This window comes from Micropterus salmoides, unplaced genomic scaffold, assembly GCF_014851395.1.
Source record: "Micropterus salmoides isolate LMB-PRFRI ecotype aquatic unplaced genomic scaffold, ASM1485139v1 Ms_hic_scaffold_2, whole genome shotgun sequence".
NCBI lineage: Eukaryota > Metazoa > Chordata > Actinopteri > Centrarchiformes > Centrarchidae > Micropterus > Micropterus salmoides.
Genome location: NW_024041150.1, coordinates 35,784,836 through 35,802,579, shown reverse-complemented (window position 1 = coordinate 35,802,579; position 17,744 = coordinate 35,784,836). Strand labels below are relative to the sequence as shown.

Below are 17,744 nucleotides of genomic sequence, written 5' to 3'. Positions count from 1 at the left end.
AACCATAATTTTAGTGCTGTTAGGTAAGTGAAGAGCCCTTCTAAATTACAGATGTGCTGTGCCCATTGTCTCATAATCCATCCTGATTATCCAAGATGTTGTGTTTTCATGTCACACTGTTCATGGCTATGGGTTACATTATCACCCTTAGAGGAAACTTTCCTGCTTGTACACATGCACTAGTAGCAGAAGCACAGAGGTGAAGACACTGTCAAAGAGCTTTCATCATGTAGCTCACTTCTTCTGATGCTGAGCTGCTCCATCCATAGTTACCATGGTAAGCACAGTGAATGCTATTCCCTGACATACTATAGTCCATTTACACACTGTGGATGAACTGCCTGCACCTCTGGGTCCTCCGCTCTCCGTCTTTGTCTCTGCCAGTATTTCCAGCTGACCCCCTCTCTGTCAGTGGTGCGGTAATGGATTTACTCCTATCTCTCCGAGCACATTGGCCTTAGGCGAGGCAGCGGCTCATCCCATGATTGACAGCTGCTGATAGGACTCAAATCCCAGCCGAGAGCCTGTTGCCAGGGGCTACCGGGGGTGGGGGGGAGGAGGAGGGGGTTCCCGCATCCACGCAGTTGCCATGGAAATAGGGAGTTCAGCCATTACGCCTGCAGATGGCAACACTGCCCTCCAAGTCAGGAGGGAGGGATGAGTCCTCTTTGTAGGAGAGGTGAAATGGTTAGGAGGGAGGCGAGGCAAATCAGCCTCATGAAGAGCAGGATGTTGGTTTGCTTTCGTGGTTTGCATGTTCACCTTAGTCTCCTCCGGGTGCACGCAATTGCATGCAAGTCAGGTGGAGACTAGCCTATATCCCCCATAGGTTTCAGTGTGACTGTCTGCCAGCCAGTCATTGTGCTGCTGTTCATCAATTCATCAAGTGCTGTTTTTTTTTTTACATGATCCAATAAAATATTGTTTGTATGTTTTGTTCTATCTCATGAGACTGGAGACAAAAGTGTGTTAAACGACTGAAATAGATGCGAGACCATAACTGCAAGTCATCTTTTATAATATATATATTTTTTTAATAAAACAGTTGATTTAGTCTAGTGTTGCAGCTGCACATGAAAGATTTCTCTCTCCCTCAGTGCATGTTGGCGTGCCCTCAGCTGTAACACGGAGCATAAAAACACTGGCAGCTGAACCCTTTTTTGGTGGTAGGTGCAGCGCTAACCACTTCCATCTATGGTTGCATTTCTTATTTCCTTGTTTCTGCAGCATGCACATTTTTAAAATAGTTTTTTTTAAACACACAGACGTGCACGCCTCCTTAAATATGGCAGAAATTAGTGAAAAAGAAACCAGATGACAGTTGCATATAGGTGGATTACTCACACACACACACACACACACACACACCTCTCCCAGTGGGGACATCTCATTGACACAATGCATTCTCTAGCCCCTTACACTATCCTTAACCATCACAACCGCATGCCTAACCTTTACCCAATTGTAACCTGAACTCTAAAACTCAAGTCTTAACACTCAAAAAGAAGTCTCTACCCGTGGGTATCTCAATTTAATTTGGCATCAGTCCCCACCGGTTAGTGTGCATTCAGGTCCCCTATAAGATATAAGAACAAGTACACACACACACAGACTTTCAGCCTCCAAGTGATGATCAGTTCTGGCTGGCTGTGTGGGTAAAGGTGTTTCTCATCACCCGCTCTTGACAGTTCATCTTATCACTCATCACATCTTGGAGAGTCTTTTCTCTCCTGTCGGGAAGGAGGGGAGAGGTCATTGGAGGTCGAAAAAGCAGGGGTGGAATCCAAGTATTTCTCACCTGGGCGGGAAATACTGCAGCTGGCTCTCTGAAACTGAAAAGAAACTGTCTGACAGACTGACACACACACACACACACACACTCTTACTCAACCACTTTCACACACTCAATCACACACATCTCACGTCAGCCTGTACTTTCAATCGCAGGTCATCTCGTTTCTTTTGAACCTTGACAGACTGCTTGCACGCAGGCAGTTGTAATCAATGTGAATCACATCTGATAACTGGGAACAGCAGCATCGTATTTGATTTATTCAGCTCTCAGATCCGGTGTGAGACCCACCGGGCTGTGCACTGTGCAGCATGAGCGGTTCCCACTGATTTTTCAGCACATCGTGTTCTATATAGTCTGGAGTCAAACAAGGACACGATGTCTGAGAAATAATTTAATACGACCTTAAATGTGGATTAGTGCTGCAGAGGTGTATTTATAAAGATGTGCTCGCAGAGATTAAAGTCAGTTTGCTGTTGTGTTGTAGCTGAAACGCCTTCGTGATTTGAAAATAAGTGACATTTGATAGCTTGTTTCATAAATTCCGCTACATTTTAAACCGTAACACCTTAAAGTCTACACTCAGTCCTCACGTCTTGTCCAATAGACTATAGAGGCGTTCAAGAGCTGTCGGAAATCTAGAAATGTAGTGGAGAAAACTTGCAACATGCATCCGGAAATCAGGTCGGCTGAGTCAGTGAGCTCTTTTGAGTCCCTTCTCAAAACAATTTTTATAGGAGAGCCTTCCTGATTTTACTTAAATTTATTTTAATCTATTTTATTTATTTTTTTTTGTCTTTACTTTTAACGTGTGTTTTAGTTTCTTAAAGCATTTTGTAACTTGTTTTTTGAAAAGTATTATTATTATTATATAGGCTAGTATATTATTATTATAATTATTATAACGTTTATTTGATGTTTTCCTGTTTATGAAAAATCAATGAAACATCAAATAAGCTTCTCCATTTTAACTGAACCACAAGCGCACAATATAACTTTTAATAGACTACCACTGTGTAAAAACACTGTTATTGACACAGAGTTTTCATCATAATTGTTGTCAATGACTCCTCTGTTTTCAGTGACATCTTTTAAATTACTTCTCAAGAAATATCTTTTCAAAAAAGTGCATCCTTCCTCTTCTGTCTTGTCTTATATGTCAATTTTCACTGTGTCACTGTTGTGAAATCTTATTCCTTTTTAACTTTATATCATTTTAAATTGCTTGATTTAATTGTCTCTGTCTTGACATGTTTCTAATTTGTGTTCAACCATGTAAAGCACTTTGTAACTCTGTTTTGAATAGTGCTGTATAAATAAAGTTTATTATTATTAGGCTTGCAATCAGCCCCAGCGGTTCTCCTCTGTAACAACATTATGGTGGAACGAGCTACCACATGCAATCAGAGCAGGAGCGTCCCTCTCTAACTTCAAGAAGCTCTTGAAACCTCACCTCTTCCGAGAACACTTTCTCTTATAACACCTCTAAACCCTAACTCCTAACACACACCTCCTGTGCTCTTCTTCTTCTATCTCCTTACAATCCTCTTGTATTGATTGCACTATTCTTTAACTCTTACTTATTTCCCTAGGTATTTACCCCATTGATACTGTACGAGCTAATAGCTCTTACTAGTATTTATTGCTGCTCTTACTGGTATCTGTTGTCACTTGTAGATCTCTTACTGTATTTATGCTTTATTGATGCTTGTATGTTTTTCCTCAAATGTAGCCTAAGTCGTATTGGATAAAAGCACCTGCCAAATCAGTGAAAGTATATATAAAGTTGTATTTTCGGCGTGGATATTGTGTCGAGGCAGGTGGCCGCCCACCCTGAGTCCAGGTGCTCGAGGTTTCTGTCTCTTAAAAGGAAGTTTTCCCTTGCCTCTGTCGCCTAGTGCTTGCTCATGGTGGAAATTGTTGGGTCTCTGTAAATAATATTAGGCCTACAAAGATTGTGGTCCAGACCTGCTCTATATAGGAAGTACAACGAGATTAAGTGGCGCTATATAAATAAAATTGAATTGAATAAAGTTTCATTACATTACATTTACTCATTTAGCTGACACCTTTATCCAGAGCGACTTACAATTGCTTTACATGTCAGAGGTCCCACGGCTCTGGAGCAACTAGGGGTAAAGTGTCTTGCTCAGGGACACAATGGTGGATGGTTCACAGTTTCTTCTTCTTTGATTTATTGATTTATTGATTAATGAACTGGGAGATATTGTTACAGTACTAGATAAATAGGATAGGAGAGACAGTAGGCCAACTACATGTAAAAATATTCCACATTATCAAGTGGAGAAAACGCACAATTTTATTAGATGTTTTCACTTTTATGACAAATCAATTAAAACATCAAATAAGCTTCTCCATTTTAAATGAAACACAAACACAAAACATAATTTTTAATAGGCCTACCACCACATACAAACTTTCTAAGTCGTGGGATTCCAACACTGTACATTCCGAGCCTACCAGGGCCCCCCTGAAGGCAGCACAGTTGTGAGATCAGCTGATTTTCTACGCTGCCATTTTGTCCGGCAGAGAAGCTACCAGCCAGTAAGTCCGTACAGAGAGAAACCACTGGCGAGACTTTTTTTTTTTTAGACAGCAGCACAGCGCAGGTCGGGACCGTCGGTGAAAAGGGGAGCCGGTAATGTGGAGTCGACAGCCGGAGGACAGCAGCAACTGAGCCCGAGGACTGTGAAAGGGAAACAACCGAGCTTAGGGAGTTGTCTTTTTTAACTCAACGGTTCCGCCGGCTAACCCCCCGCTTAGCTACTCGGCTAACACCCACCGCTCCTCGCGTCCTTTCTCGCCAGGAGAAACCGCACCTGGCCCGGCTGTCAGTTTCTCCCTCTCCTCTTATAGACTTCAAACAATGTGCGGCTCAATCCTGAACGACTTTTCACGCCCGGGGTGGGGTTTAACACACACTTTGCCACGCCGCCAGTGATAGCTAAACGGTCCGAGCTAACAAGTTGACGTGGAGGAGGAGGACGATTGTTGTTCTTCAAGCTGTGATTTCAGACGGATTACTTCTTTTTTTGTTGTTTGTTTTGGTTTGTTTGCCTACTCCCGTCCGAGGTGGTCTCTCTTTGGTGACCCCCCCCTCCTTCTTCCTCAAGTGAACAAATCGTCCAGGTTACATACAAACCAGCCAGTTAGCTATGTTCATTTGTGGCCAGAAAGTAATTCCCAGTGTTTACAAATTCCACAGTGGGACTCTTTCCTGGTTCGAGTACTGCAACGGGAACATTAGCTAACACAGACTAGCTCAGATTAGTGTCGTCGTGGTCTGTGTACTACTAGATAGATAGGTAGGTAGGTAGTCGGATCAAAGTGTTGCCAAACAATTTAACTGCAAAAGAAGAACCACAAATCAGCTGTTGATTGTGGTTTTCATTGCAAAGCCAGATATTCCTGTCTTTTTTTGTTGTTTCCACCAGTGATTTGACTTTACTGCAGACGAGACTGCACAGGTTTCGTACGTACCTCTGTGTGTGTGTGTGTGTGTGTGTGTGTGTGAGAGAGAGAGAGAGAGAAAACTTAACAGTGGGTGTCTGATCGCAACCCTTTACCTCCTCTTGACAGTGAAGTCACGTTGAGTTGTTTCCCGCAGGGAGTTGATCCATTGATCGGATCGTTATTGTGCTATTTTAGCTGATTGCGGGGGAAACGCAGACACACACACGCGCACACAGACAGACAGAGAGAGAGAGAGAGAGAGAGAAACAGAAGCGATGTCGGGCCAATCTATCACGGATCGGATCGCAGCAGCGCAACACAGCATGACCGGGTCGGCCATCAGCAAGGCTGTGTGCAAAGCCACCACACATGAAGTCAGCGGACCCAAGAAGAAACACCTTGACTGTGAGTATATGTGTGTTCCTCTTTGGCCCTGTGGGGTTTTTTGTGTGTGTGTGTGTGTGTGTGTGTAGCCAGCCAGCTGCAGGGTTTCAAAAGCAGACATACCGGTCCTCTGAAGCTCTGGTACACACATTCCTTCACTCCAACTGGCTGCCTGGACAGCTTCAGTGAGTCCATCAGGAGGACAGGCCAAAAAATAAAAAAGACTGTACAGACCAGGTTTGGACAATGAGGAGATATCATCATGTGCAGCCTGTAAAAGGAGGCGGTGGTGATGCTGGAGTATACTTTTGTCTTTTTTGATTTTGTTCAGTCCCTTGGTATACAAATGCATGACAAGATGACAGGTGCCATTTTAAGTTACCAAAGTCTGAATGAGATGTCCCTAAAATTGCCAGACCAACAACCAAATATCCGTAAGTACTCGATTAAAGCTACAGATAATGATTTTTTATTATCTTTTAACCTGTCAATTACGATCAATGGATTTGTTTTGTATGCTTTAAAATGTTAGAAAGTGAAAATTCCCCATTAAATTGCCCCAAAGCCAAAAAGGTATAGTCTTTAAATAAGGGCTACAACCATTGTTTTCATTATTGATTAATCTGCACAGGATTATCTCAAATAATGGCTTCCTCCAATAAAATGTCAGAAATGCCCACGCCCATAGTCATTTTTCAGAGCTGACTTATTCAAATGGCTTTTTTATCTGACCAGCTGTCCAACATAAGAATCATTTTCTGTCGCTCATCTTATTCTTTCAGCTCTGCTCTCTCAAATACAATAGGCTAAACCCAAATTTATGACATTTTTAATGAGATAAAACGGTGAACAACACAGATGACAAAAACAACCTTTTTTTCACTGGACTGGCCGGATTGTGCTCACCTTATTTCCACGGAGAGACTAAAACACTTTTAAAGTCTCAGAAAACCTCATGTTTTCCTCCCTGGTAGCCTTTATTTTTGAGGGGGAATCCTCTCGCACAACAAATTCATGTGCACTGCTGAACGGGATGTCAAAAGCAAACGGCACATACAGCAAATTCCAGGACCTGAGTTGCCGGTGTTATTTCTCTACCTCCGTGTCTTTAGGCAGTTTATTCCTGCTTGTCGTCTCACATTTTGCTTTGATAATGAACAGTGGATTAAGGCCTTTAACTGCCAGTCGATCCCACTGCAATGAAACTGAGGCATGTTGAAGGCCGCGGTGACGCAAGTGGGACAACAGGAAGGAAAGGATGAATGAGTACATTTACTGAAAATCAGAAGGACTCGAGCAAGGCTGGGCGTACGTGCGTAATGGCGGAGCTCGCGTTGGACATTGCTGGGGTAAATGTGCTGAAGTTCTGTTTTACGGGGAAACCAGCCTTTTGTCGGCATGGGATGCACATGTTTGATAGACGCTTCAGCTCAGCTGCCTCACATCCGTCAACTCCTCCTCCTCGCTCACTCACAAGACTCAGCTGCTGACGTTCAGCTAAAGTCGTGTATTGTCTCCGCTCCTTTGTGAACTTGGACAGACCTTTACATCCAATACGCCACGTCAAGCTTAATCATTGCAGGTTATTGATTTCTTTGTGAGAGCAACGACCTCGGTGCCGCAGGGGGAACCGGCCAGCGAGTGGTGCATTGCATGAAGGCTGTGATTGTCATGTTATTTGTCTGTCTGATGATTTTCCCATGAAGGGAACATCCAGCGTCATCAGGCTGTCAGGTTCATTGTGGTGTTGATATTGTAAGGAAGGGCGGCCAGTAGGCAGGAATAAAAGCAGGTTATGGGGAGGGTCGTCATTCATTCAGGCAGGTAGTCAATTTGTGAGTCGGTTAGCGAGCTGGGGAGGCTGGCAGGCAGCGTGTTCGATCATTACTCAGTCAACTAGCCAGCCAGCTGATCCAACCATCCAGTAAGGTAAGAAGGATTGCCAGTCAGTCAGTCAGCCCTTTTCATACTTCAGCAGTAAAATGGTCTCATCACACAGCTCTTAACAGGTGTGAATGTACCAAGAAGGATACATTAAAAGCCAGAGGTGTTGGTCCAGACAGGCGTGGGTGTTGATATATATTGTAATAAATGCTAATGTGTCTCATCTGTGACCGCAGCCCTCGTCACTCTGTGACTCTGTCACGTAGAGTTCCCAGTGCAAATCTTTGGGGGATAATCAAAACATGATCTTTTTTTTAGCGAGTTGCATCTTTTAAAGGTATTTTAATCTCACAGATGTCTTCAGTCTGTCTGGAGTGGTGAAATGCTTCTGCGGGCCAAAAGCGACATTTAGATTCAGCATTTTCACTAACTGCCTCGTCCTGCCTGAACGAACGCAGCAGGCTTAAATCAAGAAGAAGAAGAATGATGTATAGTCGGTGGAAATGCTGTATTTACTCGTTGGAACTACACTTGGAAGTTTAGTATAGGGACCAAAACAATACTGTAGCTCGATCAACAAACAGAACGCTATTCCCAATAAGTTGCGTGTTCTGTTTGCAGTATCGCGGAAGCTAAAAAAACATTTTGACGCAAAGTGTGAATCGGCACCGATACATGTCAATATCAAGCACATTTGAAATTTGTTGTCGGCGGTGGTTACATGAATAACCCCAACTCCATGGACTTGAGCCTCACTGGTTCTGTTTTTACTCACAGTTTAATGCTGGTGCATTCATCTAGAACCGGACACCCGATCCCAATCAGAATCTCGAATTTCTGTGGCCATGGTACAAAGTATATTTCCCTCTGCCAACTACTGTAGTTCTTGCAAGTTTTATCTCCACCCGCTGTGAATGACCTAATAACTGCCAGAGTCTGCAGCAGTGTGTCGGAGCACTGACATGTGTTTTCAGAAACAGCCAAATGTGATGAAGGGAAGTGAAATTTTAATCGAGTTGTCAATTAAGATTTAAAATGCATTCGGATGAGCCAGAGCCAAACTGCAGTCCACATCCACACTGTAGAAACATCTGGAAACAAGATGCTACAGGTTTGAACAGGGTCGAGGACAGAAAGGGGGCAGTTGGCAGCTCAAACTGCCAGCTCGCTGGTGTGTGAGTCAGCTCACAAGTCCACTTGTTAGTGAGCTGTGTGTCTGCATCTGAGAGAAACCTGGAAACCTGACAGGCTTTGAGTTGGGCTGTGTTGCTAACTTTTGTTTGTTTTTCTTTTCGACATGTATTTTTCACACAGTCGGAGCCACCTCCACCACCACCCACACATACCCAAACCATCATCCCCCCCCCCCCCCCCCCGCCGGCACAGTTTCACCACCAGCAGCTGTCTGACAGCAGGCTGTGAATGATCTCACCGGCATATTTGCATCTAGACCCAATAACCGAATAACCCCAGCAGAAGCCTTTCAGCGCTGCCAACCAGCAAGCGAGCGAGAGTTTGGTGGGGTCGGCTGTTAGCTTCGAGCAGCCGGGACATTCACGCGCTGCTGGCGAAAATAAGTGCCGCTCAAAAGCCATTTAGTGTTGTGATTTGGACTGTCCACCTCAATTAACCCCAGCTTGTGAGTCAGCGGCAAAAAATATGACCGGTTCTTCCCGTAGGTTCGGAAAAGCCGAAGTCGTCGTCATAAAAAAATCAACGAGGAAGGGGGATACGCTGGGATATGTCTTGCCTATTGCACACTATGCCGGCTTGCACACTTTGTCGAGGGGAGAGCGGTTATGTGTTTTTATCCACCGTTTATTACTGTTAACTGACGTGCCACGGCGCGCACACACACACACTGGAGGCCACTTCTTTCCACTTTGGCATCATTAAAACGCAGATTGTTTCACCATCTTACAACTGTTGTGACATTTAAACAGAAGTCTCATTTCCCCTTCAACGGCACCAGCCAACTGGCCTGTGTTAAATGGACTGCAGTTGACGGGGAGAAGCAGCACGGTTAAATCGTCCTCAGCCTCCGTACTGGTGCTGTTTTCACAACCTTTTGTTAATGCGGTTGAAGCCGGGTGTTGAGCGTTTCCTAGAAGCAGTTAATGAGACTCTCATGAAGCTTCCCAGTAATCCAGGTAATGGAATATCTACTAATGGTAAACAAAGGCAACAGGAGGACTTACTTCCTTCCATTTATCTGTAAAAACTTAGGGCTGGTGGGTATACTCTCCAGCACTTAACCTCTGTGAGCGGTTCACACCTCGACATCACGAGAGGCACGTTGTGGTGCAGTCACATAAACGGAGGTGTGAATGAACTGATCGGTTGATCCAGCCTGATGTACTGTTGATGGCCCTTCTTCACGCCTCCTCTAAGCCATCTGTCTTCTCTGTCCAAAACGTGCCCTTAGATGTCTTTGAAGGAGGGAATGAGAGGAAGTGTGTGTGGGAGGGGGTTGGTGGATGAGAATTGAGGGGGAATCAACTTTGGCAGGGTGATTCAGAAACAAAACTGCATGAAGACCTTTTCCCTTTTTGATGACTGATATCAATCTGTTGCTCAGTCCAGAGACACCCTGGTACGAGAGTAGAGCAAGCTGTGGTCACAAACTTCAGATGTGTTTAAGGTGACGTTATAATGCTGGTTAAAGGTGTATTCTTTAAACGAAGCTCTTCTCGGATGGTGATCTGAATCACCCCTTCCCAGCATCTGAATTATAGGGGCTGCCCCTGACAATCTTTGTAACTTTCCAAACCCATCAAGCCCCCTTCTTCTTCTCCACTTCCAAGTCTTCACACAGCTACTTCTGACACTCTTCATGTGTAAAAATGAGTTTCAACACTGAGAATACCTTCGAGGAGACACTGTGGCACTGAAACTGTGCGCTGTTATCTCAGTTTGAATGGTCATTGCCCCTCCCTGATGGTAGGCTTTTCACCCCACCTTTTTGAGTGTGACCGTTTGGAAAACCTTAAACACACAAAAAGAAACCTAGTGGATGCACTAGTTTGTTTCAAGTAGAGCTGCAACGATTGAGCAATAAATCGATTAGTTGTCAATTATTAAATAACCATTTTTGTTATCAATTAATCATTGTGAGTCATTTTCTAAGGCAAAAATCCAAATTCTCAGATTTCAGCTTCTCAAATATGATAATATTTGAGGACCTCATCTTGGGCTTTGGGAAACACTGAACACTGTTAAACATTTTCTAACATTTAACAACAAATGACAGTGATGGGGTGGTGATAGCGCAGTGGCTAAGACACATGCCTTCGGTGTTAGAGACACTGTGACACTTTGACACATCCACAAGTGTGTCCCTGAGCAGCACACTTAACCTCTAGTTGCTCCAGATGACGTGCGACCTCTGACATACTTAGCAATTGTAAGTCGCTTTGGATAAAAGCACGAGCTAAATGAATAAATGTAAATGAATCCTGACTGAAACCTGAAACCTGAACATAGTGATTCACTCTTATTTGAAGGACACTAGAGCCAGCTGATCTTGACCTTTTGACCTCTCAGAGGGCAGGAACAAAAGAGACCTCCCTTACAGTGAACACTGAAGAATCACAGCGATACACGTTTACTGTGTGTCTAATGGGCAGCAGCTCTTGTGGAGTTGCCTCTGTGTTGATGCGTCACTACACGGAAAGTGCTGCTAGGAAACATTTGACATGTTTTTGACCCTTCTGCTGGTTTTGTCGGCTTGTTGCTGGATGCTCTGTCTATGTGCATTGCCTGTTGGACTCTTTATTCCACTGTACAGTGGTGCAGGTCGCGCTGCTTTTAAAATGGACACATCTATTAATACTACACTGGGTGTCTGTGTTGACTCATGTTTGTAGGCGCGTACAGACATAGACAAATGACAAAATTTACAGTGTGTGGACCCTCACAGCCATGCAGAAGTAACTTTACAATTTCTAGGTTTTTGTTTTTCAAACTGAAAAGAAGGACGTTGCCTCACTGCCGTAATAGACAAGTGCTTCAGAAGGCATAACTTTCGAGGGAGGCATCTTCTCATCATCATCAGTTTTGAACAGCACTTGATGCCTCGCTGTCCTCTTAAGACACCTTCTGAGATGAGCCCTTTTTTCTGTTTTGAACGCAGCCTAAATCAGGACTTCCAAAAGTTGCTGTCAGCTAGACAAACTTGCAAACCAAAGTCAAATTGACCATTTAGCTGGTACCCTGGTGTTATCGTCCCGCCCTGCTCGGGCCCACCTACATGCTGCTCTTAACAGAAATCTTAACCACAGCGTTTGGCTCGGCTGCATAGTCAGACTGTCCTGTCATTGAGGTCATTTCCAGTCTCTTCTGCTCAGTAGCAGCTGAGGTTATGGTAGCTTAATACGCCACGCCACATCGTTTTTACCAGCTGGCTGAGCTGCCGGCCCACATGTCCTTTAACATCATGTTGTGTTGGGCCATTTTTAACCAAACCTTAAAACTGGGTTACACTTGGCATGACAAATTGATGTGTTGCTAGAGTAGCCCTCCACGCCGACGCATTGGCTGGCTCTGTCTGTGCTACAGTGTCTGTCCGTCTGTCTTTAGGAGGCGGACAGAGACGCTGTAGGTCATTGAGCTCAGGTTTATGTGGTTTGTGTTTCAGCTTCCAGAGCGAGTTGGTGCCCATTCAAACTTTACAGCTCTATTTCAGACAGCTCTCTTGTGGGTCACCTTGACAGATGTGTTCATTGTGTACGTGTATGTTTGTGCCTGTGTGTCAGATCTTGAACGTGTGGTATGTTCAATACGGTTGTGTATTGATGTGGAACTGATAGGATTATTCATTTGCTAAACAAACTTTAATTTCTGTTCTCCAGTTAAAGGGGCACACCTTTTGTCTAATAGTAGCGGTAAGTGGTCTGATTTGAAAAAGGGGGGAAATGTATTGTTTGGATCAACGTTTATATCGCGCGCTAAACAGAGCCATGAACGCGCTCCAGTCAGTAGCGCCCAGTAGCGGAGGTTGACAGCGTGTCTCCTCACCACACAATCAAACACTGCCATAGGAAAAGGCCACGTAAGGCCTGAAGCTTGGATGCTCAAGCCACAAATATGTCAAAATACGGGTTTATCCTGTTTTTAAAAAACAAACAAAACAAAAAAAACAAGGGGCCAGCTGCAGTTTCATTGTAGTTTAATACCAAAAGGGTGGAGAATTAAAATTCCATTTTGTCTTTAAAGATAAGTGTATTTGCGGTTGAATCTTCATTCCTCCCCCATATTTAGTCTTTCCTTTTCTACCACTTTGTCCCATTTGATTCTTTACTCTCCTTCTCTCTCATTACACAGTGTACACACACACGGAGTGATTTATTGCCATCCACTGAATACTAGTAAAGAGAGTTTTCAGGGAATTGAAAAGGTCCAATGTTCATTTAAGGATACACAAATAGTCCAGCTTGTTTCCCGCTATTTGTGCTGCATTGATTCCAGCCCTGATTAGACCTGCTGCGGGGTGGAGCTGCTTAGAAACTTGGTGGGGGTACTCCGTGTGTCTCAAGTGATTGTAGGTGAATCTAATGTTATCTAAACAGAGCGGGGCAGCCCCTCCCGCGGCTGCAGAGCCCAGATAGGCCCAGTTTAGACTACCAGGCAGGAAAAAGGCTTGCTGCTGACTGTCTGGATACGTCTGTTTCAAGTGAAGCCCAGGGGAGTGCATGTCAATCGCTGAGTGTGTGAGAGTCTCTGTGCATGTGTGTGTGTGGGAGGAGGGAGAAACTGCAGTGGTGTTTCTGCCTCTCGTGAGAGTACTTTGGTCTCTATAGAGTGTGTATGGGATCAGTTGCAAACGTGCTACACGGTCAGCGAGTATGTAAAACCCGCTGTGCGCTCAATAAACGCAGTATAGAAGCAGCCTAATGCATAATTCAGGGTCTATAAAATATTTGTGACGTTATTTAAAGTCTTAGTGGGCTTTAAATTGGCTGGCTATATGTTGTAACATTAGTCATGTTAGAGTCATGCTAGAAAGTCCCAATGTAATTACCTTTCTTTTGCATAATTCCACACATTATTTCCTCTCATGTACTCAGATATTATTAAATAATGAAGTTAACCCCAACTTCAACATCCCAGATCCCCTCCTGCTCCTTCAGCCATAGCACCACGCTATATCTGTTCAGTTCAACGTGCTTTAGTGGCGTGTATGTTTAAGTTAAACAACGCTGCCGAAGCAGTTTGCAACAAAATCCTCAGTCACCATCGTCTTTTCTAAATGTTAACACGTTTGTAATGACCGCTAATCTAAAACCATTACTGGCTAGCGTTAAATACATAAACTGTAGTGCATTATGCAGCTGAACGACGTCACTTCTGACAAACCGTACACCGCTCTCCCCTAAACACCATTTGTGATCTTAAATCTACAACATAACCCAATCTTTGTTTCTATTTCATTCAATAATAAAAAAGTCCATCTAAAACAACTCATTACTGGCTCAGATAACATATTAGATGGTACTCCTTATGGAATGATACATGACTTTTATTTGTTTTGATATCTGCGTTATATATCCGCTATCGGCCGCCCTGCTCTCTAAATATCATCATCAGCTATTGAAAAACACGCATCGGTTGAGACAAGTGCTGCTTTATATGTCGTAGAGAAATTAGTCATTGAAAGCTGCACTAATCAATACTTGTTTATTAACAATGGTCTGTGTGTGAGGTGAAAGGGATTCCTGGTAGTATTACCCCCCCAACTCTGTTTCCCTCAGCTCTACGGAGCACTGACGCTCTTTTACCTCATTGTTTTGGTTTCCTTGGTCTGCTCACTCTCTCCTCTCTCAACAGCCCTGTTTCTACCCGCTGCTAACAGCTGCCTTCTGTGGGGGGGGCACTGTATACTACCTGCCTGCAACCAAGTGGCAGACAGACAAAGTAAACATAGCGGAGCAATGAAAGACTTGGGTATTTTTCTCAGGTGCGGGTGAAAACAAATCTAAAAGAAAATTGAGTGTTGAACATACAGTCTTCATGTGGGCACAAACCAAGAGGCTAAAAAAATGTCAATTAATGCAGCTTTAAAACAGTGAAACAACAAAGTATGGTTGAGAATATTGCTCATCTTCGTCTGCAAACACTTTCAGAACGTATTGTCACCAAGCTTAAAAACAGGGTTGATTCATAGTCCCTTTAAAAAAATGACACTTTGAGACACAAGTTTAAATCTTTTTACAAGTTAAAATGTTATTATTTAAATGCCTTTCTGTCAGTGGTAGACAGATTATTCGGATCATTAACTTTAATGATAAAACAGGCATTTATTTAACCTTCGTTCATCCAGGGGAACTTCACTGGACTAGTTGAGCTTAAGTGTTGTCCTCGAGGGAACCTTCGCTGTCCTTCGCCTACACAAATCAAACATACTGTGCTATGCAGAGGGAACACTAGATACTCATTTTACACATTTCGTGTATTAAGCAATGAGGGTGTGCAGTTTTAAATAGGCTTCTTCTGCGGCCGTGTTTGTGTGCGTGTGTTTGGGAACATTCAGTGCTTCTGTTCCTGTCCCGTTTCTGATGTCTGGTTATTTTTAGCCACGCTCTCTCCGGAGCCTTTGGCTGGGTTCAACTGCTTGTTTTTCTTCCTGTACCCTACCTATGTGCATGTACGCCTGCCTGCCTGCCTGCCTGCCATTCCCTCTGTCGGTGTCACTCTCTTTTTCTGACAGGAACCGGTAGACGTTCCCCCAAGGCGTTTGCGCAGAGACATGCTCTCTCCGAGACGCGTACGCGCAGACTTCAATCCTATTCACTTGACAAGATTTCCTGAATTCCCCCGTGAAAACATAGCAGTAGGAGACGTGAGGGTTGGTCTGTCCCTCATTCTCCGTCTCTTTATATTTCTGTGTGTGTGACTGAGAGAGACAGAGGAGCAGCCGCTCTCTTATTTAAGTCCTCAAGGGGAGAATTAAAGCTATAGAACCAGAGCCTATCAGTCTATTAATAGACCAACTTCTGGTGACACTTTGTCTTAGAGTCTACACACTCTGCCTCTTTCTACCCTCTGCTTTATTGTCTCCCTCCCTTCCTTGCTCATCATCTCATCTAGGCTCGTTCCGTTCTAGGTTCGTTCTGCAGTGTTTCCCATTCATTGATTTATTTGTGGCGACACGCCACAATATTAACGCTGATCAACACATTGAAACGGAGCCGTGTGTTTATAGAGAACGCACTGAAGTGAACTGAGAAGTTAGTCTATCTATTTTCTAAACACAACGCTGTCAGTGTTGTAGATGGATATGTAAACATTAGAATACAGCTGGGTTGTCGAGGTTAGCACGCTGTACATAGCTGCTATCGAGCTGCTCCTTCTCCTCGCCACGGTACACAGTAATTCTGTGGGGAACACTGTACTGTGCATTTTACAGATGTTTCTGGTGGTTTCTCTTAACGCTAATAAGCCTGTTTCTTCCATTATGGCATTTCACTGACTTGCTGCAATGTAACACCGCCCCCTGGCGATCAGATCGGCAATCCGTGATCTCGAGTAGCCATGATCAGATGATATGAAAATAGACAAGATCGCCTAACCCTAATCCTCATCCCTCCTTCCATCTTTCCTCCCTCTCCTCCCACCTAACTTCTACATTGATCTCAGATTTTCTGTCGTGATACAGATTTTTTTTAAATTGAAAATCTAGCTGCTTTACCGTTTCTGATCATTCCTTTGTGTGCAGGGATACATCAGTCTGCAACCACATTTCACTTCTTAAAGGTTCAGTGGGTAATATTTAGGAGGATCAACTGACAGCAATGCAATATAATATGCATTACTATGTTTTCAGTGTTGTATAAAGACATTACATAATGAAGCTGAGTGCGCAGATTAACAAATTAAAAGTTCTCTTTTTTTTGGTCTCTGGTATCAGCCATTTAACAGACCCAGCAACAAGAATTAAATGGTGATTTGATTGCTGCTTATTAGCCGAGGCAGAGTGAAATTCCTATGCCTGTTGCACTGAGTCGAATCACTTTTAATGCTCTAGAAGTCGCCTTAGAGCATAGACTATGCAACAGGCCCCCGTAAGTCCACATAAGATAAAAGAAAGTGCCATTTCTGTGTGAAATCACTTTTTATCTGTCTGCATTTTTAGGTCATTTTCAAAAAGTTCTCTAGCCACCTTAAAGTGGAAATACAGAAATAGTTATCAAACAACTGCGTGAGAATATAATGATTTGTTTGTTGCTCATAAATGCTACCTGTTAATCACAGTGAACAGTACCTCCTGTGCTGTGGCTCTAAGAGTAAGTCAAATCACTGTTTTGTTCCCAAGAAGTCGTCTGACAGCATAAACATAAATACAGATAAATTATAGCCTCAGTCGTGTCAGGTAAAATGGCAGCAAAGTGAGCAACCGTAGAAAGAATTTGACGTGACAGTCTTTGAAGGTGTACTTCATTGTGTAGTGAAAGCTTTGTTTTCCTGTCAACACTACAAAGTCTACAAAATATTTACAAAAAGCTGTTACTTAGGGGCTTTAAAACGCCAGCTTAGTGTGATTGTAAAGCCAGAATAGAAAGGAAAAGATGCGTTTTCAAATGATGCATGTTTACATTCTCCACCTCCAATCCCAAGGATTTAAGAGGGAAAGAAAGACGAAGGTAGGGAGGGGTGGACGGGGAATCCTCTTTTGAGGCAAACCCTGTCTGCAGTCCCGAAGACAGAGGAGCGAAGGAGATTACTGGTACGTGTCAGACAAGGTGCTGATACTGCGCAGTGTTAATCTTCAATAGATTGGGGCTGCACTTGTCCCAGTGCTTACGGTGTCTGGCTTTTCATCGGTGTGTACATCCCCCTGTTACTCTGTACCTGTGCTGATTGTGAATGAAGGTCACTCAACTCTGCGGCAGTACCCTTGTTCAGTTAGCAGTGTTATTAAACCCTGATAATCTCAATTCCCCACGGTGTGATTGGAACCGCACAGGGTGGTTGAGCAGCCTTTCTGCCTGTTTGCAAATATCCAGCCAGCGCAGGTGTCCTTGAGCAAGACACTGAATCCCTACCTACAACAAAGGTGTTGTGTTGTTGCATAGTTTACCTCGATACTTGTAAATGTTTCACCTCTCAGCCAAGAGAGTGAAAAGTATCTTCAGCAGTCCATTTGATTGTGTACCTTGATTATTTTTTTTCTTCCTTGGAGATAACCATGACCTGGATGACTAAGTATCTTCAG

General features: G+C 43.6%; 1 protein-coding gene across 7 annotated transcripts in view; it reads left to right on the top strand.

Annotated features, from left to right (window-relative positions):
- Positions 1 to 4,330: 4,330 nt before the first annotated feature.
- The window catches only part of si:ch211-200p22.4 (phosphatidylinositol-binding clathrin assembly protein), an 81,043-nt gene continuing 67,629 nt past the window's right edge, over positions 4,331 to 17,744 (top strand). For 2 of the 7 annotated variants that reach the window (XM_038731244.1, XM_038731242.1), the window contains exon 1: positions 5,826 to 6,084. In XM_038731244.1, coding sequence (XP_038587172.1) covers positions 5,943 to 6,084 — 142 coding nt within the window. In that variant the 5' untranslated portion in view covers positions 5,826 to 5,942. Of the gene's footprint in view, positions 5,672 to 5,825; positions 6,085 to 7,428; positions 7,580 to 17,744 lie in introns of those variants that run through there. The other 5 variants (XM_038731240.1, XM_038731243.1, XM_038731239.1 and 2 more) reach the window with 5 other exon arrangements.